The sequence below is a fragment of the Zeus faber genome (genome assembly GCF_960531495.2).
Source record: "Zeus faber genome assembly, chromosome: 3".
Lineage (NCBI taxonomy): Eukaryota > Metazoa > Chordata > Actinopteri > Zeiformes > Zeidae > Zeus > Zeus faber.
In genome coordinates, this window is record NC_137190.1 from 47,550 (window position 1) to 70,930 (window position 23,381).

At 43.5% G+C, this 23,381-nt stretch overlaps 1 protein-coding gene across 1 annotated transcript in view; it reads left to right on the plus strand.

The window, feature by feature from the left end:
- The first annotated feature begins 21,175 nt into the window (after nucleotides 1-21,175).
- hsd11b2 (hydroxysteroid (11-beta) dehydrogenase 2) overlaps nucleotides 21,176-23,381 on the plus strand; it is a 48,718-nt gene continuing 46,512 nt past the window's right edge. Inside the window, exon 1 of the mRNA XM_079997859.1 lies at nucleotides 21,176-21,644. Coding sequence (XP_079853985.1) covers nucleotides 21,377-21,644 — 268 coding nt within the window. The 5' untranslated portion in view covers nucleotides 21,176-21,376. The remainder of the gene's footprint in view (nucleotides 21,645-23,381) is intronic.

A 23,381-nucleotide genomic window follows, 5' to 3' on the forward strand; every position in this document is an offset into this window, starting at 1 on the left:
GGTGTTCTGAACCAATCCCTAAAAACTTGAAACAGAAACAAATTAGGTGGACCTAACCACGCTTACCTACCCACATAATACGGGATTGGGGAATCTTGATAACGTGCGACGGCCCGTGCATTACCTTTGGTCCCCTATACCAAACTGCCCATGCTGGCCAGGGGGGAACATAGGAATAGTACTCACCAATACATGCCAGGATACCCAACTGGGTAAACGGAATCATCTATACAGTACTCAACAAACCCAAACCTAGCCTGTGCCTCGGAAAGCAGATTCTCCTTATAACCCCTTATAACCCATTATACGTATTATCTTACCAAGACCGTGCATTACCTTTGGTCCCCTATACCAAACTGCCCATGCTGCCCAGGGGGGAACATAGGAATGGTACCCACCAGTACATGCCAGGATACCCAACTGGGTAAACGGAATCATCAATACAGTACTCAACAAACGTAACAACTTGAAACAAAAACAAACAAGGAGTACTTAACCACGCTTAAACCCGTAATAAGGAGCAAACAAGGTTTTCTGAACCAATCTGTAAAAACTTGAAACAAAAAACCAATAAGATGTACTTAACCATGCTTTAACTCGGAACAGAAAAACAAACGAGGTAATCTTAACCATTCGTAACAACTTGAAACAAAAACAAAGAAGGTTTATTTAACCACGCTTAAACCCATAACAAATGAACACCCATAAAAAACAAATGGGGTGTTCTCAACCATCCATAACAACTTGAAACAAAAACAAACAAGGTGTATTTAACCACGTTTAAACCCAGAACAAAAAACAAACAAAACGTACTTAACCATCCGCAACAACTTGAACAGGAACCTAACTCTCTACCTAACATAATACGGGATTGGAGAATCTTGATAACGTGCGACGGCCCGTGCATTACCTTTGGTCCCCTATACCAAACTGCCCATGCTGGCCAGGGGGGAACATAGGAAAAGTACTCACCAATACATACCAGGCTACCCAAACTTGGTAGACGGGACCATCAATACAGTACTCAACCAATCTAAACAACAAATATAAGACAAATTACTCTGGACCTATACTACTAAGGGGAAACAAGCATCCTTTTAAATGTAAGTCACCTTAAACCCTCGTTAGGGGACTTCTCCTTGAAACCAGAATATGCCTATATTCTTTTACCCAAATGGGATAACTACAAAACATGAACCTAACACTCTACCTAACATAATACGGGATTGGAGAATCTTGATAACGTGCGACGGCCCGTGCATTACCTTTGGTCCCCTATACCAAACGGACCATGCTGGCCAGGGGGGAACATAGGAAAAGTACTCACCAATACATACCAGGCTACCCAAACTGGGTAGACGGGATCATCAATACAGTACTCACCCAACCTAATCTAGCCTGTGCCTCGGAAAGCAGATTCTCCTTATAACCCATTATATGTATTATCTTACCAAATCTCTCTCCCCTTTCTTTCCTCCTCTTAAAGGCATTGACATGGCGCAAGATAAGGTGTACAACAACTTCCAACTATTGATTAGAGTCTATTCTCATAAATTAACAACTATACAAAATAACTTAGCTTACAATTATTATTTTTATTTTTTATTTTATTTTTTTTTTTTTTTTCATTCTTTTTCTCACTCTCTTCCCCTTCTCTCAGGAAACTGAGAGAGCTGGGACGGTAGAGTATAGCCCGAACAGGCAGGAGGAGAATGCAGTCCGAACAGACGGCTCTCCTTCCCTCTACCTCCCTTCTACATCTACTTCTCCTCCACTTCCCTCTCCTCTCCAACCCTAATCCTAAAACCCTGATCCTAACCCTAACCCTAACTCTAGCTCTAAACCTAACCCTAGCCCTAACGTTAACCCTAAGACTTAACCCTAAACCTAACCCTAGACCTAACCCTTAGCCTAACCCTAAACCTAAGCCTAGCCCTGGTTCTAAACCTAACCCTAACCCTAACGTTAACCCTAAGACCTAGCCCTAAACCAAACCCCAAACCTAACCCTAAACCTAACCCTTATCCTAACCCTAAAACCAAATCCGAACCCTAACCATTGACGAATAGAGGTCGTACCCAAACTCAACAAAATCCAAGAAAAAAAATATCCCACTGACAAATAGAGGTCGTACCCAAACTCTACAAAATCCAATTGAAAATGGAAGAAGTTTCCCAATGACAAACTGAGACGGAACTTACGTATACTCAACAAAATCTAAGAACATAGATATCCCACAGACAAATAGAGGTCGTACCCAAACTCTACAAAATCCAATTGAAAATGGAAGAAGTTTCCCAATGACAACCAGAGACGGAGCTTACCTATACTCAACAAAATCTAAGAACATAGATATCCCACGGACAAATAGAGGTCGTACCCAAACTAAACAAAATCCAACCAACAAGAGTAGAAATATTTCCTAAAATAAACCAATTGACCGGGGGACACACACCAGGGTCTTGACGAAGCCCAGGTGGCCTGCCTCAAGGAGAGGGTGTATAGTTTGTTTAAAAGGCTGAAACACTCAATGATCCTGAGGTACACTACTGATGAATGTATCCTACATTTCTAAAAGTAATCATGTAGAAATGCGGAGAAAGAACAAATAAGGTGTTCTTAACCACTCTTAACAACTGGAAACAAAAAAACAAACAGGGTATTCTCAACCACTCTTAACAACTTGAAACAAAAAACAAATAAGGTGTTCTTAACCACTCTTAAAGAAAACAACTACGTCTACCAACGACTAATAAAGCATCTAAACAACAAATATAAGACAAATTACTCTGGACCTATACTACTAAGAGGAAACAAGCATCCTTTTAAATGTAAGTCACCTTAAACCCTCGTTAGGGGACTTCTCCTTGAAACCAGAATATGCCTATATTCTTTAACCCAAATGGGATAACTACAAAACATGAACCTAACACTCTACCTAACATAATACGGGATTGGAGAATCTTGATAACGTTTCAAGATTTCAAGATTCAAGATTTTTATTTGTCACATACATATACATACTTCCATACATATATGCAGTGAAATGTAATGCAACGCACCCGGTGATAGCACACAATAAGTCCTAGGAAAAAGTACAAAAATAAAATAAAATAAAAGTAGAAAATTCCTTTCTATAGACCGACTAACTGACTCCCAAAACGTAATACAGTAAGTGGAAAACTTATAGAATAAGATAAAAAATATATAGAATAAAATACAATAAAAAATAAATTTAAATAAAATGGAATAGGTTGAAGGAATATGGCTATGTATATACAGATATGTGCATTTAAAGTGGCATGTGAATTAAAGTGGCATGTGAATGTGAATAGTGTGAGGTAGTGTTTGGGATAATACAGCACAGTATACAACAGTACGGCGCAGCAATACGGCATCACGAACAACCCTGAACAGTGATACAGTATGCGGTACAGTATGCTACATACAGTACAGTCGGTAGTGGAGCCTAGTGCATGGCTCAGTTAGGACCCCTGGTGAGGTCAGCGTTGACAGTTCTGATGGCTTGAGGGAAGAAACTCCGTCTCAGTCTCTCTGTTCTCGCTGTGTGACTGCGGAGGCGCTTGCCTGACCGCAGCAGCTGAAACAGTCCGTTGTTGGGGTGATGAGGATCCTTCATGATCCTACGGGTTCTGCTACTACACCTCCTGGTGTATAACTCCTGCAAGGGGGGGAGGGTAGTTCCAGTGGTACGTTCAGCTGAACGCACCACCCTCTGCAGGGCCCGCCTGTCCTGGGCAGTACAGTTCCCAAACCAGGCAGTGATGTTGCCTGTCAGGATGCTCTCCACTGCTCCAGAGTAGAAGGACTTGAGGATCCTCACCGAGACCCGGAATTTCCTCAGCTGCCTGAGGTGGTAGAGACGCTGCCTCGCCTTTCTCACCAGAGTGTCTGTATGAACAGTCCATGTTAAGTCCTCTGTGATGTGGACTCCCAGATATCTGAAGCTGCTCACCCTATCGACAGAAGTCCCATTAATCCACAAGGGCGCGTGCGTCCTCGATTGTGATCCACGCCTAAAGTCCACAATCAGCTCCTTGGTTTTGCTGACGTTCAGGTGGAGGCTGTTGTCCTGGCACCAGAGTGACAGGTCAGCCACCTCCTCGCGGTAGGCCTTCTCATCGCAGTCGGTGATCAGGCCCACGACCACGGTGTCGTCAGCAAACTTGATGATGGTGTTGGAGCTGGACCTGGCCACACAGTCATGTGTGTACAGGGAGTACAGTAGGGGGCTGAGGACGCAGCCCTGGGGGGATCCTGTATTCAGGGTGAGGGAGCTTGACATGTACTTCCCCACCTTGACCACCTGGGGGCGGCCTGTGAGGAAGTCCAGGATCCAGGTGCACAGCGGAGCATTCAATCCTAGCTCCAACAACTTGCCAGCCAGTCTGGTGGGAACTATGGTGTTGAAAGCTGAACTATAATCAATGAACAGCATTCTCACATAGGCCCCCTTCTGGCCATCCAGGTGCGTGAGCGTGGTGTGCAGTACCTGGGAGACCGCGTCATCCGTGGATCTGTTCTGCCGGTACGCGAACTGCAACGGGTCCAAGGTGCGGGGGAGGGAGGCGCAGATGTAATCCTTAATCAGCCTCTCGAAACACTTCATGACCACCGAGGTGAGGGCCACCGGACGGTAGTCATTCAGGCAGGTTGGAGAGGCCATCTTCGGGACAGGAACGACGGTGGACCTCTTGAAACAGGATGGGACCACTGATTCAGCCAGGGAGATGTTGAATATTGTGGTTAACACCGGAGCTAGCTGGTTAGCACAGGTCTTCAGTACTCGTCCAGATATGCCATCTGGACCCGCAGCTTTCCTGGTGTTCACCCGCATCAAAGCCCTCCTGACCTCGTGCACGGACACTGAGTGTGCGCGCTCGTCCCCAGCGGTGTAACTCCAATTAGCTGGCGAGCTAGCGGTGCTGCTGCCAGACTCGAACCGCGCATAAAAGGAGTTCAGTTGGTTGGCCAGGGAGGCGTCCACACTCGTGGCTGGGGAGGAGCTGCTCTTGTAGTTGTACTTGTAGCGTCTTGTGTCCCCCCGCTCCATCTGCAGCTCCACGGTGTCTCTGTACGTCCGTTTGGCGTCCCTCACCGCCCTCCGCAGATTGTACGACGCCGCTTTGTAATTGTCCATGTTACCAGATACAAGTCCGTCGTTGTAAGCGGCCGTGCGCGCATTCAGAGCGCAGCGGATGGATTTATCAACCCATGGTTTCTGGTTTGGAAATATACGTGCGACGGCCCGTGCATTACCTTTGGTCCCCTATACCAAACTGACCATGCTGGCCAGGGGGGAACATAGGAAAAGTACTCACCAATACATACCAGGCTACCCAAACTGGGTAGACGGGATCATCAATACAGTACTCACCCACCCTAACCCTAACCCTAACCCCTAACCCCTAACCCCTAACCCTAACATTCCTCCCCCTCCAGCGGTTTATGTTCAGCTTGACGCTATTGGTTTCTACGTGGAATGTCAGATTAAAGAAATAAACTGTACTTTTCTATTAAACCACTTTCCTATTGGATAGAGGAGACCTATTAACCCCTCGTTTCATGCATAACCACCTTTCCTAGATAACATCTTTCCTACATAACTATCATTGAAATACATATTTGCTTATTGTCTTTATAGTAGGGTTGTCAAAGATATTGTGTTCACACCGACTTTGACCCAAACGCACCACTTTTACTTTCATTGCATTTCTTTACCTATCTATTTTAACATTTTGTTTAATTGCTTGGTTAAAATAGGGTTAACAATAACCCTTAAATTACGTGAAATATTTTCATGCTCATAAACGTTAAAATATAATTTCTTATGAAAATGTTGATAAGAGTTCAAAGAAAGTGCAGGAAGAGGTGAACGACAGGATTGCGCTGCTCGAGCCAAATCTGGAGCTGGAGAACATTCAGTTCACTTCCTGTCACGGTGTGTGTTCTGTCATGCCCCGAGGGAGGGCGGGAGGGAAGGAGGGATGGTGGGAGGGAAGGAGGGATGAAGAGGTACAGACACATGGAGGGAAGGAGAGGGAGATAGAGGGATGGACAGGGTGGGAGGGAAGGGGACATTGTATGAGAAAAGAACATCTACAACAGTTGAAATGCTTTTGAGTGTGTGTGTGTGTGTGTGTGTGTGTGTGTGTGTGTGTGTGTGTGCGTGTGTGTGTGTGTGTGTTCAGTGTTGGCATGTTTCCATTATTTATTCTGGAGCCGCAGCACATTGAGAACACTGTGTACTCTGACCCCCCCACACCTTGTGTGTGTGTGTGTGTGTGTGTGTGTTGCTTTGTCGTGTCAGTCAAATTATTTTTATTTGTTCTAAATCTTTCTGTTTGTGACAATAAGGTCCTTTATATCTGAAGATAAGAGATAAGTCACATCAGCAAAAATAATTGTCAAGAAATATCAAATAAATATACAGAGTTACTGCACGGTAGCACTGTATTAACTAGTACCCACTGTGCTAACTAGTAGCAGTGTACTAACTAGTAACACTGTACTAACTAGTAGAAGTCTACTAACTAGTAACACTGTACTAACTAGTAGAAGTCAGAAAGTAGCAGTGAGAAAATGTGGGCAGATGCCAGTTAATGCTAAAGAACAGTAAGTGCCCTGTTGGTGTTAGTGGCCTAACCCTTTATGGAATGTATCAATCCAGTGACAGCAGCAGCAGCAATCATCATTGAACAATTATAGAAGAATATTGTCACTTCAAATTCAATTTTCCACTAAGGGAAACTTGCTTTACAGCCAGGATCCACATAAAGACATTTTATGAAGGACAACATCATTAGCACATTAACACAATAAAATCACAGAACTAGAACATGGAAATTGAAATTCATATCAAGTACAAATGAACAAAAGTGCAGATGTGCAAGTGTAGTGTAAGGAACGCAGCCAGAGTGCTATTTTCCATGAATCATATCAATAGGCGTTTTGGCACTGCAGGAACTTTTTCACAGTTCTAAGAGCTTTTCAGGGCAACCCTCCCCTTTTTTGTGTCAGCACTGCAGGAACTAGGAACCATCAGAGTTCTCAGAACACTGTTTTGAGTAACTTTTTTAGCTCCTACTCCAGGGAAGATACTAATCGGCACAAGAGGAACCTACAGTGACGTCAGTGGACATTGATTGGTCCAGATGTCAGTGCACGGTGGATTTGTTGACACGTAAGTGCACGTGATTGGTCCAGAGATCAGTGCTTGGTGATTTGTCCAGACATCAGTGCTCGGTGATTGGTCCAGATGTCAGCCCCCAGTCCCTCATCCCGGGCACACTCCACCCGATTGAGTCACATCGCACTGGGTGCGGACCAGTCAACGTACACTCAGCAGTCATAATAAAATAACCAATAAAAATAAAAAACAATGAAAAATAGTATTTTATTGTAGATGTATTTATTTCATTTATTTTACGACATTAATTGAATGAAACAAAAAACCCTGTGCGGTGTCCTGATCCCAGCCCGTGCCTTACAAAGGTCGGAACAAACTTTTCAATTGTGTCTGGTATATCTGATGAAGATTCAGTGTCACTTCAGAGTTCCAGTGCAGTGTAAATAAAACCATAAAAAGAAGCCCTTGAAAGTTCTTAGGTCTCATGGGAGTTCCCCAGTTCCTAGTTCCTTTCAGGGAGTCCCCACAACTGTTTGTGCCAAAACGTCTATTAGCACTTGGAATGAAGGAGACAAGGAATCTTTTATTCCGCCGAGCAGGAGCCCTGAAATGACGCCTGAGGGCAACAGCTTAAACTCCCTCTGGACCGGATGGTCCTGGCAGTGCAATATAGCATTAGCCCTCTTAAGGGCCTGCCTAATATAAATGACCAAAAGATTTGCCTGATTCCTCCCTCAAATCCTACTGACCATTTTAACAACACTTCCAGGTCTATTCCTATTGCAGATTTAGGTTTCCAAATCAAACAGCAATACAAAAGATTAAAACAGATTCAATAACATGTCTGTAATAGTCATCTCAGAAGAAACATTTAAAGTGTTAGTGTAACCCATTTCTCGCAGGAAAAAAGTCTTCCTCTAAAAAATACCTTTTCACGGTAGCATCAGAATGGGATTCGAAATACAGTTTGATATTAAGAATATCAAAACATTTGTGGCTATCCACTAGGTCAATGTCAACAACACCTGTCAAAGTAGGCATTGGGCTTGGTGGTGACTTTCTGAAATCAATTGTCATGTCTTTCATTTTTGACACAATAAGATGGAGGAAAGACTCATCACACCATGCCACAAAGTCATCTACCACCGACCCATGATTCTGTTCCTCACCTTCAAAATGGCTAGCAATAACAGAATAATCAGCAAACTTGAAGATGTGTCTGTTCTTAGAGTTGCTGCGACACTCATTAGTGTACAAGATGTAAAGACGGGGGAGAGACAGCAACCTTGAGGGGAACCTGTGGAAGAGTAGAGCCAGTTTGAGAGAGCACCATTTGCAGCACACCACTCTGTTGTTACTGCTGAGCACTGCCTCAATCTTATCCTTGTACCTCAGCTTAGTCTTATTTCAGACCTCACCTCCTTCTTTGATTTCCTCTCTGTATTGACATCATCTTCATTAAATGCATTTTATCTTTTCCCAACCCTAACCCTATGTCATTGGAAATCCATTGTTTGTTGTTAGGAGTCTTGGCAAAAGGAGATGTAGCTGCACACAACGTCCTTAGTACAGACCTTGACATGCCGTTTAGTCGTCTAATCCCTCCTCAACACAGGTCTATACATAGGCAGAAGGTGCACATAGTTATGATCGGAAGAACCCAATGCATGTCCCGCCTTGGACTTATGCCTACGTCCCCTTAATAGAGTCATAATGTAGATCTAGAGTTTTATTGCGACGTGTGGGGCAGGTGATTGCTAAAAAAAAAATCAAAAATTGTGTTGAGATAGCAGTGATTAAAATGAAATAATATAATATTTTGAGCATCAGGAGCAAGGGATGGCAAATTCTGTCACTTCAAAAATGGTGACAGCAGCAGATTTGGTATCAGCCTTGGGGTGAATGTAAACAACAGTAAAGAATAGTTCGGGGGAACTCCCTGCAGAGGTAAAACGGCCTTACCGACAGACAATAGCTCTATGTCGGCAAGGCACAGCCACTCATGCACAGTTACATTACTGCAGTGGTGTGCTGGTGCAGCAGCATCAGGGCTGGTGATGCAAAGAGGCTTAAGCAGCTCGTGAAGAAAGTTCTTCATTCTTTGGTGTCACTCTGGAGGACGCCAACAGTAGAATCAGGACTAAACCTTTGGCCATCATGGATAATCCCTCCCAGCCCCTAGGGGGCCCCCCATCCCTCCCACCCCTACATGACACTGGCAGAGCAAAGAAGCTCCTTCAGCAACAGCCTGAGACATCACACTGCTCCAAGGAGCTACAGGAGGTCTCCTGCTTCTGCGTCAGAATTCATCTCCTCCATTAAAAAAACAAAAAACATTTGCACAACCACCATAATGTGAATTTTAATACAGCGTGTATTTATGTTTAAATGTAAATTTTATATTTCTGTGTATCGGCTAATTGTCAACATTTTGTTTACTGTTAAAGGGTTATATTTAATGTCAGGTTTCTTACGTCAGTTTTGGACCTGACCGTTATTTTCGCATATCATTTTTTCTTGGTTTTCTGCAAATGGAATCTGTTCTTTTATCACTAGGTTTAGTGTATATTGCTCTATTTGTATTGTGTGCAGTTAGCTGTTGGGTTTATTGTATATTTTCCATAATTTTCCATGTATTGCCATTTTTCTTTTTTACATTTTTATTGTATTGCTTTATTGCTTCATTATTATTTTGCCTATTGTGTTTATCTATAATAAATAATATAATATATTTTATCAGAGAATATGTTTATGTCAGTTTTGCTTTTCTACTGTTTTCAGATCAACAAATAGTTCAGCAATACCAGTCATGCCTACTATTATCAAAACTAATGACAGTTCGGAAACAATATTTTAATGTAGATCTGCCAACCTCTGAGAACAGGACCTTCCACTTTCATTCTAGTTTTAGCTCTGTGTTCATTATGCAGGAACTGCCATCTGTGACCTCGAATTAGATAAACAATGTTTTTACATGTGAACAACCTCAATAATGGGACAAAGGACAAGATGTTTATGCTGGGCTTCACTGATGGTTAAATTGAGTGTGAAGAATGTGTTATTGTGTATGTACCTGTTTACTGTGTGACGCCATGTCCTGACTGCTCCAATTTGGGCCCAGGGGCTAGAGGTGTCACGCCATTCACTAATGAGCTTTAGTCCTCAGCGAGGGGCCACATACTTCCAAGCAGCCTACTACAATACTACTACAAATAGAGTATCCATGCAGATCAAGGCGTCAGCTTTGTTTAAAGAGTCATTCTGAATCATCTCCTGTGTAATTGCTTGGACAAAATGTGGCCGTGATGTGTAATAAGTGGTGTTCTTTAACTGTCTCATGGCAAGCCAAGGTGGCGTCAAGCCACCACTACAGACAGGTGGTACAGGCTCCCATCTCGGGGCCGCCCAGCTGCTGGAGATCTGGCAATTCAAGGGAGGGGCTCAGGTGATTCGTCTGATCGTAGACCAGGAAGTTATTTAGGCTCGGTTTATCCCCGCAGTGATAAAATGGGTGAGTGCAGAGATGTCAGACAGATCAAAACCCACACCGACAGGTCTAAGCCCTGACTTATGTATATCTTGCTACAGGTGGACATTTCCGTTATTTGCCAGTGAGCCTTTCCATTTCCCTTTTGTCCCACATTTTAGTTTGGACTCCTCAATAAAATACACGCCAGTGGTGCTGTTTTCTGCCTACGCCTGCCTTCTCCCTCTCATTCCCGGGCCCTTAGCCGAAACATCTCACCACATGTAATTATTTCTGTTCTGTGTTTGTTCCAAGTGGGTTTAAGGTTATGGAGTGAGGATGAAGGTGAGTCCCTGCTCCAGGAGGTCTTGCTCAACCTGACTGAGTGAAGGAAGAGCCCTTTCTGGATCTGGTATCACACTCACAACAACAAAATCATCAATAAAGGAAGTTAATTCCCTGGACATCATGTAATTCATGCGCGGCCTCAACTGGATGTCTGTCTCCCAAAACTTCATCATTCATGCCACTCACATCCCCGGCTATCATAATTCCATTGCTTACTCTCTTTCTTGTTTTATGTTACAAAGATTCAGATGCTTGGCTCCAGACTACTAAGTTCACCACACTCTGATTCCTCCATCCTCTGCCACAATCTTAAACTGACTCTCCAGCTACTCCCTCATTACTAGCTATCTAATACCCTTCCCCTCTCTCGATCCCATTACAATCTGCAGCAAATTACTGGGAACATACATTATTCAAATTTGCCATAAACAGACCTAATCTGACTAACAAACCAAAACATACAGTAATCATATCTTACCTGTTCCTGGTAATTACTGCAAAGGAAGAGGACCTGGCATTGGGCCACCATATATAGTTTTCAGATTCATGGATTAACTATTTAGTTGTTTCATACGTTGTGCTCAGACACAATAACTGACTTACATATAATATATATTTATTCTTTATCTTTATTCATCTATTTTGCATTTGAATGATTGTATGATTGAAAAATTATTTGTCTTCTTGGCCTCCTCCTACTCTCATTCAAGAATGGATCAATCCAATCAAGGGAGGCGGTCAGCAGTGTTTAGTAGCTCATTATGCTTGTAGAAGAGAGAGATGGTTGTGTTAACAGCTTGCTACGAGGCTGCATCGTCGTAGTCAATTTAAAGGGCAACTTTGACAATGTTTTTGGACACATTTATTTCGAAAAATAGATTTGTGCCCTCCAACCTCACTGCCACCACTTCTCCGGTACTCTGACCACACGTAACGCTACTCACTGGTTAAGCTAGACTAATTTACTAAACATTTCATCATTGCCTCCCTCAGGCAAGGGACCAGAGAATATGGTGACTCATCTTTATGGCGAGATCACAAGTTCTAGCTAGGTTACTCTTTGTAATCTCTGATCGCCTCATCCTCACATCATTAGAGCCGACATGAATAACTATATATGAATAGCTGGTATCAGCCTTGTGTGCCTGTTTCTTGTGGCTATTCCTGTTGCCAGCACTCTTTTTTTAACCTGTGCTATCAGCATGCTGGGCATAAAACACAGAGTATTTGTATGCCATTACATCCAGGACAGAGTTAGTCCGCAAGTGGAGTTCAAGTTGTCAACCTGCAATGCAACTCTGTATTAATTCTTAAATCATCAAGAGCTGCTGCAATAACTCTGTCCTGTGGATGACCTGTAGAATGACAAGAGCACAGTTTTTGGTTATAAAGGACCACCACAACCCCCCCCCCCCCTATGGAAAACAAATTATCATGTTTGGGTCTATAAACAACTGATCACTACTCCAAGAGGGGGAGAATCACCATGGGTGAGACAAATAAACATAGAAATAGACAACATTTACACCAAAACATAAACATTGTATGACAACATGTATTGAAAAACAATGAATTAGGTCCAGGACAACTGGAACTACAACTGGTCACATGACCTCTTTCTGCAGAATTATGGCAGTAAGTGAGGGAGGAAAGGAGAGGAATGCAACCAGGAGGGTGCTGGGGTGCACTCGAAGCACGTGTGGTGGTGTGTGCGTGTGTGATGGGACCGCCTGTATGTGTGTGTGTGTGTGTGTGTGTGTGTGTGTGTGTGTGTGTGTGTGTGTGTGTGTGTGTGTGTGTGTGTAAGATGTCCACCGGTGAGTGTACATGACTTATCCCCATTGGTACTGGTGTAGAAGGTCGGTATTATGTCGGGTCACCTCCAAGCAGCGGAAATGACCCGAAGCCCCCCCAAACTCTGCAGCCTTGTAAACACCCTACAACTGAAGGAAACACCCGACTATCCTGCCCTGCGGCCACATAAGACCCCCGAGTCCCCAGAGAAGCCAGAGGGCTGTGGAGCAACCCCCACGCCCAGCCCCGAGGAGCATGCCCCAGTCTCAGGGAGCACGAGGAGACCCCGCACCCCAGGGGCACACACATACAACCAACCCCCAGGTGCAGGCACAAGACACAGCCACCGGCACAGAACCCAGGCCACGGGCGCAAGGCACGGACCGCAGGCCCGGATCCCGGTCCAACGGTGACAGACCGACACCCCGCCCAAGGAGTGAGTGAGTGCCAAGTGCCCATACAAGTAGCAGCATGTGCCTAGTGTGGGGCAGCTCGATGTTAACCCCCCACCGATGCCAGCAGGCCGCCAGATATACAGGCCCTCTTCCACCCCCAGCACCCGGGGCGCCCGCCGCAGAGAAGCCGCGCTGCAGAAGCAAGAGGCCAACAGCCACCCCCGACACCCCAACCCACACCCACAATGGCAAGCAGTCCCCCCAGGGTCCCGGAAAGCACCCGGCGAGGCTCTCCACAGCCTCATCAGGTCGCAGCACATCCCAAGCCATGAGGACTCCATCCAGGCCGGGGGGGGGGGGGCTCACCCGACCACCCCCTGGCTAACGACGACCCGCCACCCCGGAAAACCCCAGTGCTCAAGATGTGCTGTTGGTAATTTCAGTTAAAATTGCAGGGTTGGGGATGCGGATCCTTCAGCACTCTAAAGCTGCTTTCACGCATGTACTCTGGACAATGTCCGGAACTGATTATCTGGACATTTCCCTGATTTACCCTTTTACACATGAGGCAAAAAAAATGGAGATTATCCATGTCAGATTTGTTAACACTACCTGGAAATAATCAGTTTGATTTAAACGAGGGTCAGAGCCTGGGTAGAATGTTATACATTGTAGAGGTTTAGCACACCCGAGATGGTGGATTGGACATAATATAAACCAAAGAGTGGAAAGGAATATAATGGAAAGCAGAAAGGAGTAGGAAGCAGCTGTTTTCTGTGCACGCTGATCCGCATGAAGGAAAATAACCTGCGCATGATAGAGATGTCGTCAACAGGCCCACTCACTCATTGTGAATGATCTGGACAATTAAATATTACCTGGGATTCGTACTAGGGTGCTGGCTGGGTAAAGTCCAGGTAATGTCCTTGTCAAATGATTCAGACATTTGCGTTCACACATACAGCTCATCCGGGTAAATTCCAGATAATTTCAGGTTTACAGTACATGTGTGAAAGCAGCTTACGATTAGTTTTGGTAATGTCGGGTGCTCTGGACAAGGTAAGCACACGACTGTAGCTGGCCTTCCAAGACTGACGTGGTGGGTGATAGAGTCACCTATTGCTGAGGTGCAGAAGCTAGGAGGACTAGCTGGGGTAGGACTAGTTAAAGGGGCAAATCTGTTAGAAACCTTAACAGGCTCTTTGCAACTAGCAGGCCGCTCAGGGCTAATACTTGCTGGGCTAGCGGGATAGGTTAGGGTTGGCCAAATCCAGAAAAAGAGTAAAAAGAGGAGTAGATGACATTCGATTAATGCAGATTCCAGTAAAAGCCAGTTCATATTCAATGTAGCTTTTGGTTTGCGAGGCTGGGCAAACACAAGCTCGAGAGCACCGACCACAGAACAGAAAGTTAAAACGTTTTTTAGTCTTACTTAGCTTAGCTTAAACTAACTTTGAAGCTACTTTCGAATTACTTTGAAAATTACTACTTGTAAATGTATGCTTGATTATGACGTGGTTTAAGCGATATAAGTTTACCAAACACCAGGTGTCCACTGATCACAGCAATCGTCGTCACAAGTGTTGAAAATGTATAACCGTTCTTCTCCCTACAATGCTATGAACAATAAGTTATTAGATACATTCATATTAGTCTAAATTATTTACATATGTATTAATATACGTTTTTTTTATAAATACCTTTATTAGTCCCACAATGGGAAGAATTGCAATTTCTCTGCATTTACCCATCCTAGTAACTGATGTATCTAGGAGCAGTGGGCTGCCATATAGAGGCACCCAGGGAGCAGTTAGGGTCAAGGACACATCAGCACGCTACCTGGAGGAGCTGGGGATTGAGCTGTCAACCTTCCGCTTACTAGATGACCCGCTCTACCTCCAGAACCACTGCTCCCTTAAGTTGTTAGATAATATGGTGTGGGGGGGTGTGGTTTAAGCAGCCACACCTGTCTTCGTTTCAGGTAATTGGGCCCGGGATCAGCGGTGGCTGTACGCCTGTTGCAAGTTGGAGCAACCATGGAGCAACAGGTAAATCCCCTATCCCTACACACACACACACACACACACACACACACACACACACACACACAGCCGCTGTCATGACATGTGTTCAACAGCTCTGAGCTTGTTACATCTTGCCACTCTCTTCAATAAACTGGTGTGTTTGCCACATCTCTGCCTGTGTTTCTGTGTCGGAGGGACCAGAAAACAACACTCGGGTGGAGTGTGGCAGGCGGAACTGCCACAGATACATTAATATTAGTATAGGTAAGGTAGGCAGCATGACAGCGAGTGACATATTACCAAAGTTCTTTTTAGCAAACCAGTGGCACCATGCTACTCTATAAGTGATGAAAGAGTGGAAAGGTTGAGGGAGGAAATGACGAGAGAGAGAGAGAGAATGGGACAAAGTTGTAAAATGATACAATAGTTTTTTCTGCCTTGTCCGATGTCCGAAAATGTTTTTCCATAAAAATAGCATTTCAGAACGGGATTGAGATGTAATCACTCGAGAACATCATGTATTGATGTCAGAGAGATATTTTATCAATTTATTTAAATAACAAAGGCCTGGACAGCACTGGTCAAATATAGGTGATTTAATTTGAACAGGAGGTTGTTATCAAACTAGTCAAATAGATGACCCTAATTATATATCATATAATAATTATATCACAATTTTTTTCAGACCTGAAGATTGCATCTTTGATTGTCACACCAGTAAAAAAAATATCACACTTTGTTGTCACTTTTTCCTCAATGAACTTTTTTCGTGTTTCAAATGGACTCAACAGATGATTATATTATATTATAATATAATATAATGTGTCACACAGAACCAAAAATGCTGTTGGAACCACAGCAAACTGACATGTTGCTGTAAATGTTTACAACCTGTAAAAATAGTACAACTTTAATTGATTATATAATAGTCATATTTCTCTCGTCATGATTGATAGTAATAATTAATAGCAATAATATCAAAATATTTGAATATTTGAATTAAAGATTTTGCCTCTCCATGCTCGGGTCATGTCACCTAAAGAGAAGAAACAGAAGAACCCAAAAAATACATTTTACTGTGAGAAGAATAAAATAGAAATCCTCCCACCAGGCTAGCAGCTCCGACTTGGTCCGATGCCAGAAACGCACATTGGCCCTCGACTCCATTGACAATGATAAACTACAGGATGTAGTGCAATGAGATGAGATGACATGAGACATTATGATGAAGGTCACAGCAGCTGCATGTGTTTCCTCATCAATGTGATGCTTGTGTCCTCAGTTTGTCCTTAGAGGCAAAATAATATCATGTGTTATGCACATGACCTGGACACTTGCAGAATCAAGTCCTACAAGAAAGTAGTTGTTATAAAAATAAAGGGGTTCTTAAGACAAAAACAAAAAACATAACCCTATATAAATAAAACTAGTTGTTATAAGTTCAGTCATTAAAAAGTTATCTCTCAAGTCATTTGGAAATCATGAGAATACACAATATTGAGTCCATGTGGTAAAGTAATTTTTAATTAATTTCCCCCTGGGATAATTAAAGTATTTCTGATTCTGATTCTGATTCTGATTAAAGGTATGGAACTGGAACTAAAAGGGTTAAATATATTGTACTGTATGTAATAATCAGTTGCACAATTTCCTTTCCTTTAATATTGGCATACACTTGATTTATCCAATACATGAAGTATCCAAAGTATAATACAACATACACACTAGAACCTTGAGCATATACAACACTTTATAACACTTTATAATATGAACATTTATTCAACTATTTCTCAATACACTTTCTTCAGACTGAGAGGTTCTCTTTTACCCCTTTTCCACAAACATGAACCTAGTTCTGGTTCTGGGCTGGTGCTGGTGCCGGTTTGGAGTTGGTACAACTTGTGAACCTTCTATTAACCTATTTACATTTCCAGAAGAAAAACATGCCCAAGAGCCACATCATTACATCACTGTACGTACGTTGGTATGCACGTTCATGCACGCGCACATGTATACATTTATGCACGCACCATATGCATTTTATTAGTAGTAGTAGTAGTAGTATTAGTATTATGAAATTATTTTTATTATCATTGTCACTTATGTTAGGCGTTTTAATATGATCTTTTATGTCGGCATTTCCACCATGCGCGACCGACCATTATTTTATTGGGTTAGGTAATGAGATGATCAGAACATCATAAACATTGATAAGCGCTGCAAACAAGTATTTCATTATTATGGCATACAAGCCCCGGAGCTCGCAGCTTGTGCGCTCTAAAAATTTAAAGAAAAAGTGCTTTCCGACTTAATAAAATCTATATTTAGCAATATATCAACTTGATTTGTCCACTTGAAAGCTCAATGGACCAAATTTTACAGCCATGAATTCCATACTGCTGAGGCGGTAACAAAAATGGCGTTCACAATCTTTTGCACAATGCAGGGAAGTGTTGCCACTCTGGAACCAGTTTTCCTGGCTCAGAGCTGGTTCTTTTGCTGTCAAAACGCAAGAACCAGTTCAAGATCAGGCACCAGCCCCGAACCAGCCCTGGAATTGCATTGGTGGAAAAGGGGTTGGTTAGGCCAGATGTGAGCGACATCGAGGGTCTCATACACTGCATAATGAACTACAACCTTTGTGTGGAGAACCCACCAAGAGGGGGCACTGATTTCCCAAAAAAAAGCCTTGGAGGCCCTGGGGGAGGCCCTTCAGGTCTGTTGTCCAGGAGCCTTGAGATCTCACATCAAAACCCTGCAAAGACTGTTGTTTGCACCCTTGATGAAGTAATCCCTGGACCTCTGGTGTTTGCCTACAACGCAAACAGTGGTGTGATAATGGCAGACTGACTGGTTCTCTGAGGGCGTGAAGGACTCTGACTAAGCGTCCTCCACACCCTCTGAGATCCAATCCTGTTGCCGCCTGCCAGTATTTGTACTGCTGGTACTGGTTGTGCTGGTGGTACTGGTTGTACTGCTGGTACTGGTTGTACTGCTGGTGCCGCTGGCTTTTTTGTTGCTCGTCAGATGCTGTCTTCTTGTGTTCCGACCTCCACCCCATCTCCACCAGTTTCAGGTCCTACCTACACCCGTATCATATAAAAATGCACCAACCCATTTCAAGTCACGTTACTTGTACATGACAATGCACATGGCCAAATAAACAATGCGATTTCAAGTCTGTAAATTTAACATTGAGGAATCATCTCACGCTAAGAGTCCTTGGTAGAATATTTTAATTGTCGCGTAGCCAAGTATTGACATTAAGTATAGTTATTTGGAATTAAACAAGGATTGGAATTAGCACACTGTGTCCTTCTATTCTATTGAATGACCTGAGGTCATTCAGCTTGGACAAGAAGGGAGAGTACAACAGGAAGGAAGGGACAGAGTACAACAATTAAGGAATTTAGGTCTATTGACCCCCACAACTCTCCTTTAGTGCCTATTTATAATCAACAGCCTTAACTCAAACTATATAATGTAAGCTGACTTTAATAACAACATTGATGTCATGATAAATTCAAAGACCTTGAAATATTTTGTTAAGTGTATGTCACTGTATTCACATTGAGTAGAATGCTATACGAGTGGAGTGGAGCTGCTGTCCTATCCAGGTCACAGGCTTGTCGCCCGCTAATTAACTCTGTGATGCTCGGGAGATTTGCTGGAGCATCAAAACAAACAGTGCATGGTGTCACATTCTGTATTTAGACAGTTCTGTGAAACGGTGGCACAGCAGATTCCTAGAGCTGCTGCCAGGCTCCCAGCCTTCACTTAGCTGTTGGACCTTTCTCCATTTGACGGTGGGATTCACGGAGCATGCTTGACACAACACACTAGTAGCATGCTATGCTAGGCTGCTGTACCAATACAAGAGCTTTGGTTCAGATGAATTACTCCATTTGTAGTTTGGGAGTGGAAGCCAGTTCCAGTTCTGTCAGTGTGTTGTAACAGTTAAGCTGAAGCAAAGAACATCTGCAAAGCCTGGAACATGGTGTGTGTGTGTGTGTGTGTGTGTGTGTGTGTGTGTGTGTGTGTGTGTGTGTGTGTGTGTGTGTGTGTGTGTGTGCACATTGTCAGGTGAGCTGCATGGTGAACTCCATGTTCCTAGCACAGATTAAGGGAATGGAGTTAGCACATTAGTGTTCACAGCAGCAGCTAATCACCTTCAAAATCTGCCTCCTGAGCTTCTGTCTGGGACTACACTTCCCATCAGCCCCTTTACTTTGTGAGAAAATAGGGAATTATTATTTTTCTAGTTCTCCATGTTCCCCTTGTTCTCCATGTTCTCCATGTTCTCCATTATTCCCCTTGTTTATGTTCCCCTTTTTACTTATTCTGTTTCTCCATATTCCCCTTGTTCTTCTTTTTCTCCTTTTTATGTTGTTTTTTTACTTGTTTGGATTCTCTTTCTTCTTTATATTCCGTTCGTTCTGCAAGTTCCTCTTGTTCTCCATGTTCCCCTTGTTCTACAAGTTCCTCTTCTTCTCCATTTTCCCCTTGTTCTCCATGTTCTCCTTGTTCCCATGGTTCCTCTTGTTCTCCATGTTCCCTTTGTTCTCCATTTTCCCCTTGTTCTCCATGTTCTCCTTGTTCCCATGGTTCCTCTTGTTCTCCATGTTCCCTTTGTTCTCCATGTTCCCCTTGTTCACCTTGTTTTTCATGTTCCCCTTGTTCTCCATGTTATCCATGTTCCCCTCGTTCTACAAGTTCCTCTTGTTCTCCATGTTCCCCTTTTTCTATACGTTCCTCTTGTTCTCCATGTTCTCTATGTCCAGCTGGTTTTGCATGTTCCCCTTGTTCTACATGTTCCCCTTGTTCCACAAGTTCCTCTTGTTCTCCATTTTCCCCTTGTTCTACAAATTCCTCTCGTTCTCCGTGTTCCCTTGTTCTCTGTGTTCTCCATGTTCCCCTTGTTTTACACATTTCCCTTGTTCTCCATGTTCTCCATGTTCCCCTCGTTCTACCAGTTCCTCTTCTTCTCCATGTTTCCCTTGATCAGGGGGTGGTAGCTCAGGAGGTAGAGCTGGTGGTCTAGTGATCTAAAGGTTGCTGGTTGGATCCCAGGCTCCTCCTGCTAGCATGCTGTAGTGTCCTTGAGCAAGACACTTAACCCCTAATTGCTCCTGATGGCTGCATCTGTCAGTATTTAAATCATTCTAAGTCACTTTGGATAAAAGCATCTGCTAAATGTAATGTGTTCCCCTTGTTTTACACATTCCTCTTGTTCTCCATGTTTCTTTGTTGCCCATGTACCCCTTATTTTACACATTTCTCTTGTTCTCCATGTTCCCCTTGTTCTACACGTTCCTCTTGTTCTTTAAGTTCCCCTTGTTCTCCATATTCCCCTTGTTGTACATGTTCCTCTTGTTCTCCATGTTCCCCTTGTGCTACACGTTCCTCTTATTCTCCATGTTCTCCAAGTTCCCCATGTTCCCCTTGTTCTATACGTCCCTCTTGTTCTCCATGTTCTCCTTGTTTTCCATGTTCTCCATGTTCTCCTTGTTCCCCCTTGTTTTACACATTCCTCTTGTTCTCCAAGTTCCCCTTGTTCTGTTTGAATTGTAGATTCCACAGCAGGTGCAGGTTCCCCGCAAAGGGTCTCTGTGCTGACATGTTCATGCCTCAAGATAATTTTTCCTTTTTAAGAAGCTTCTCAAACCCTCAGCAACAAATCTGATACTGAGTTTTTTTGCACATAATTTACTGTTTCCTGTTTTAATGGTTTGATATTTCATCAGACTTTAAACTACTAAAGTCCATGTAGGAAAGTCAAATAAAGGGTTCCACAACAGCTACAAAACAACTCACACACACACACACACACACACACACACACACACACACACACACACACACGCTGTAGAAGTGTGTTGAAAGAGCAATGGATGAAAGACGGGTGAAAGGGGGTTGGACAGAGAAGTCTTAGCCCCGCCCCTCGATAGCTCTATATACAGTGAACGAGGAGCTTCTGCGTGTACAGAGAGACAGAGACAGAGATAGAGACAGACACACAGACATAGACAGAGACAGAGAGGGACGGAGAGAGACAGACAGAGAGAAAGGGTCTGGGTTCATATGGTCAGATTAATACTTTCCTTTAAGTGGAGGAGAGGATAGACAGACAGGCAGACAGAGACAGACAAACAGACACTCGGGCAAACCGACACAGACAGACAGCCAGACGGACAGACAGATGGAGGACTACACCTTGCCATTCTGGGTCTATGCATGCGTTGTGGCGGTGTTTGTTGTAGGAGCCATGAAGAGGTTTGTGGCTATCCACCTCCACACTGCTCCCACCGTGCTGGCCTGGATGGGGGCCCCCCTGCTGCTGGACACCCTGTGGACCCTCTGGGTCCCCGTCGCCGTGGTGACGGCCCTGCTCTGCTTCTTCTTCTACTGCGCCTGGAGCCGCCAGCAGCCCCTCCTCCCTGCCAGAGGGAAGGCAGTCTTCATCACAGGTTAGCCACATTAGCATGATATCGATCACAACTTCATGTTCACTGTGTGCATGTTAGTGTGTTATATTTCATGAGGACACTTTTGTCCAAACTAACTTCCAATCAATACATTGATCATTCGTAGTGAAACCAACTGGCCATCACAGTCTGTCTCACTTAGCCTTGAATTAGAACAACTAACAAGTCAAGATAAATAGGCGAGGATCCGTAGAAAGCGGCAAGGTCAAAGGTCAGGTCACTATCCAAAAAATGTAATAATGATTCATCCTGACTTATTCCACCATTGCCAGTAGACCAGGATTTGTGGTGTTAAAGTTGAAAGTCATCTGCGTCGAAGGGATATATTCACAGCATAGAAGAAGCCATGGGAGGAGATCCCAGAACTGAGGGATCTGGTGTAGAGGCAAAATGGCAAAGGCACCAAGAGTGAGCCCTGAGGGGCACAGAGTTCAGAGAGCATGGTCTGGATGGAGATCTCTTACATTTGACCTGGTAAGAGCAATCAGTCAAGTAGAATGCAAACCAGATGAGTGTAGATGCTGAAACACAGGGGGAAGAAAGAAGGATTTGGTGTTGGCTAAGTTGAATGCAGCAGAATAAGGAGAGATGGATGAAGCTCAGGCAGTGTGAAGGAGCACAGACAGTGGTGGACCAGATCATAGAGCTTCCAGGAGTTTGTCCTGATAAAGACAGAGAGAAGGGATTGGACACTGAGTGTTGAACAGAATGGACAGGAGAGAGGGAGGAATATAATTTTGGACAGCAGTATGGTCATGGGAAGGTCTCTTAAGCAGAGACTTAACTCTGATAGTCCTGGAGGCTGCAGGTACTAAAGGTGAGAACTTGCTTATGGGACCAGGGATGGGCAAAATAAGATATGGGGAGCGAATAGGATCTTGAAGGCCCATGATTTGGACTGGATGAGTGTTCAAATTATTTGAGGGGAGAGAAAGATGAAAGTCTGGAGACAGGGAGAATAATGTCATTGTCAACATGGTGGAAAGTCTTTTGCTGAGAAGGAAGAAGGTAGAGGAGAAGAGGGAGAAGGGGAAGAGTTTGTTCTTCTGTGTGTTGTCAGCCACAACTATGATAATATCATACTCGTGGCTGAAAACACACGATAACATACAACATTATTACACTATATTATTACGTTGTAATTCTTCAGTGTGGAAAATCAATGAATTTATAAAAGTTGAATCAGATCAGAAAATAAACATTGGATCAGACGGAGACAATAAGAACATTAAACACCCGCTGCATGCTGGGGTTTATGCCACTTGTGAGATTTGAGTGCATTATGTTTTCACATGATGTTCCATGTTTAGCATCAACTACTGCCTTCCGTTGTCTTTTAAATCTAGAGTTAATCACATGTTTGTTGCTGCTGAAGCAAATAAATGGACAATTGGTATAACAGTCTTTGTTACAGTTGACAGCAGACTAATCCAATCTGGTTTTGTGATTGTGAATTCTGATGAATAAAACTAGTATCAGCCCTGTGTAGTTTCATCAAAATCCACTCAATTGTGTGTGTGTGTGTGTGTGTGTGTGTGTGTGTGTGTGTGTGTGTGTGTGTGTGTGTGTGTGTGTGTGTGTGTGTATGGGAGGGGTTATGCGTGTAGATAAATAACTAGATACTGTCGGTCTATCCATCTGTCTGCCTGTCTATATATGTCTATCTATCTGTCACTGTCAGTCTATCTATTTTTTTTTTCTTTTTGACTATTTGTCTTA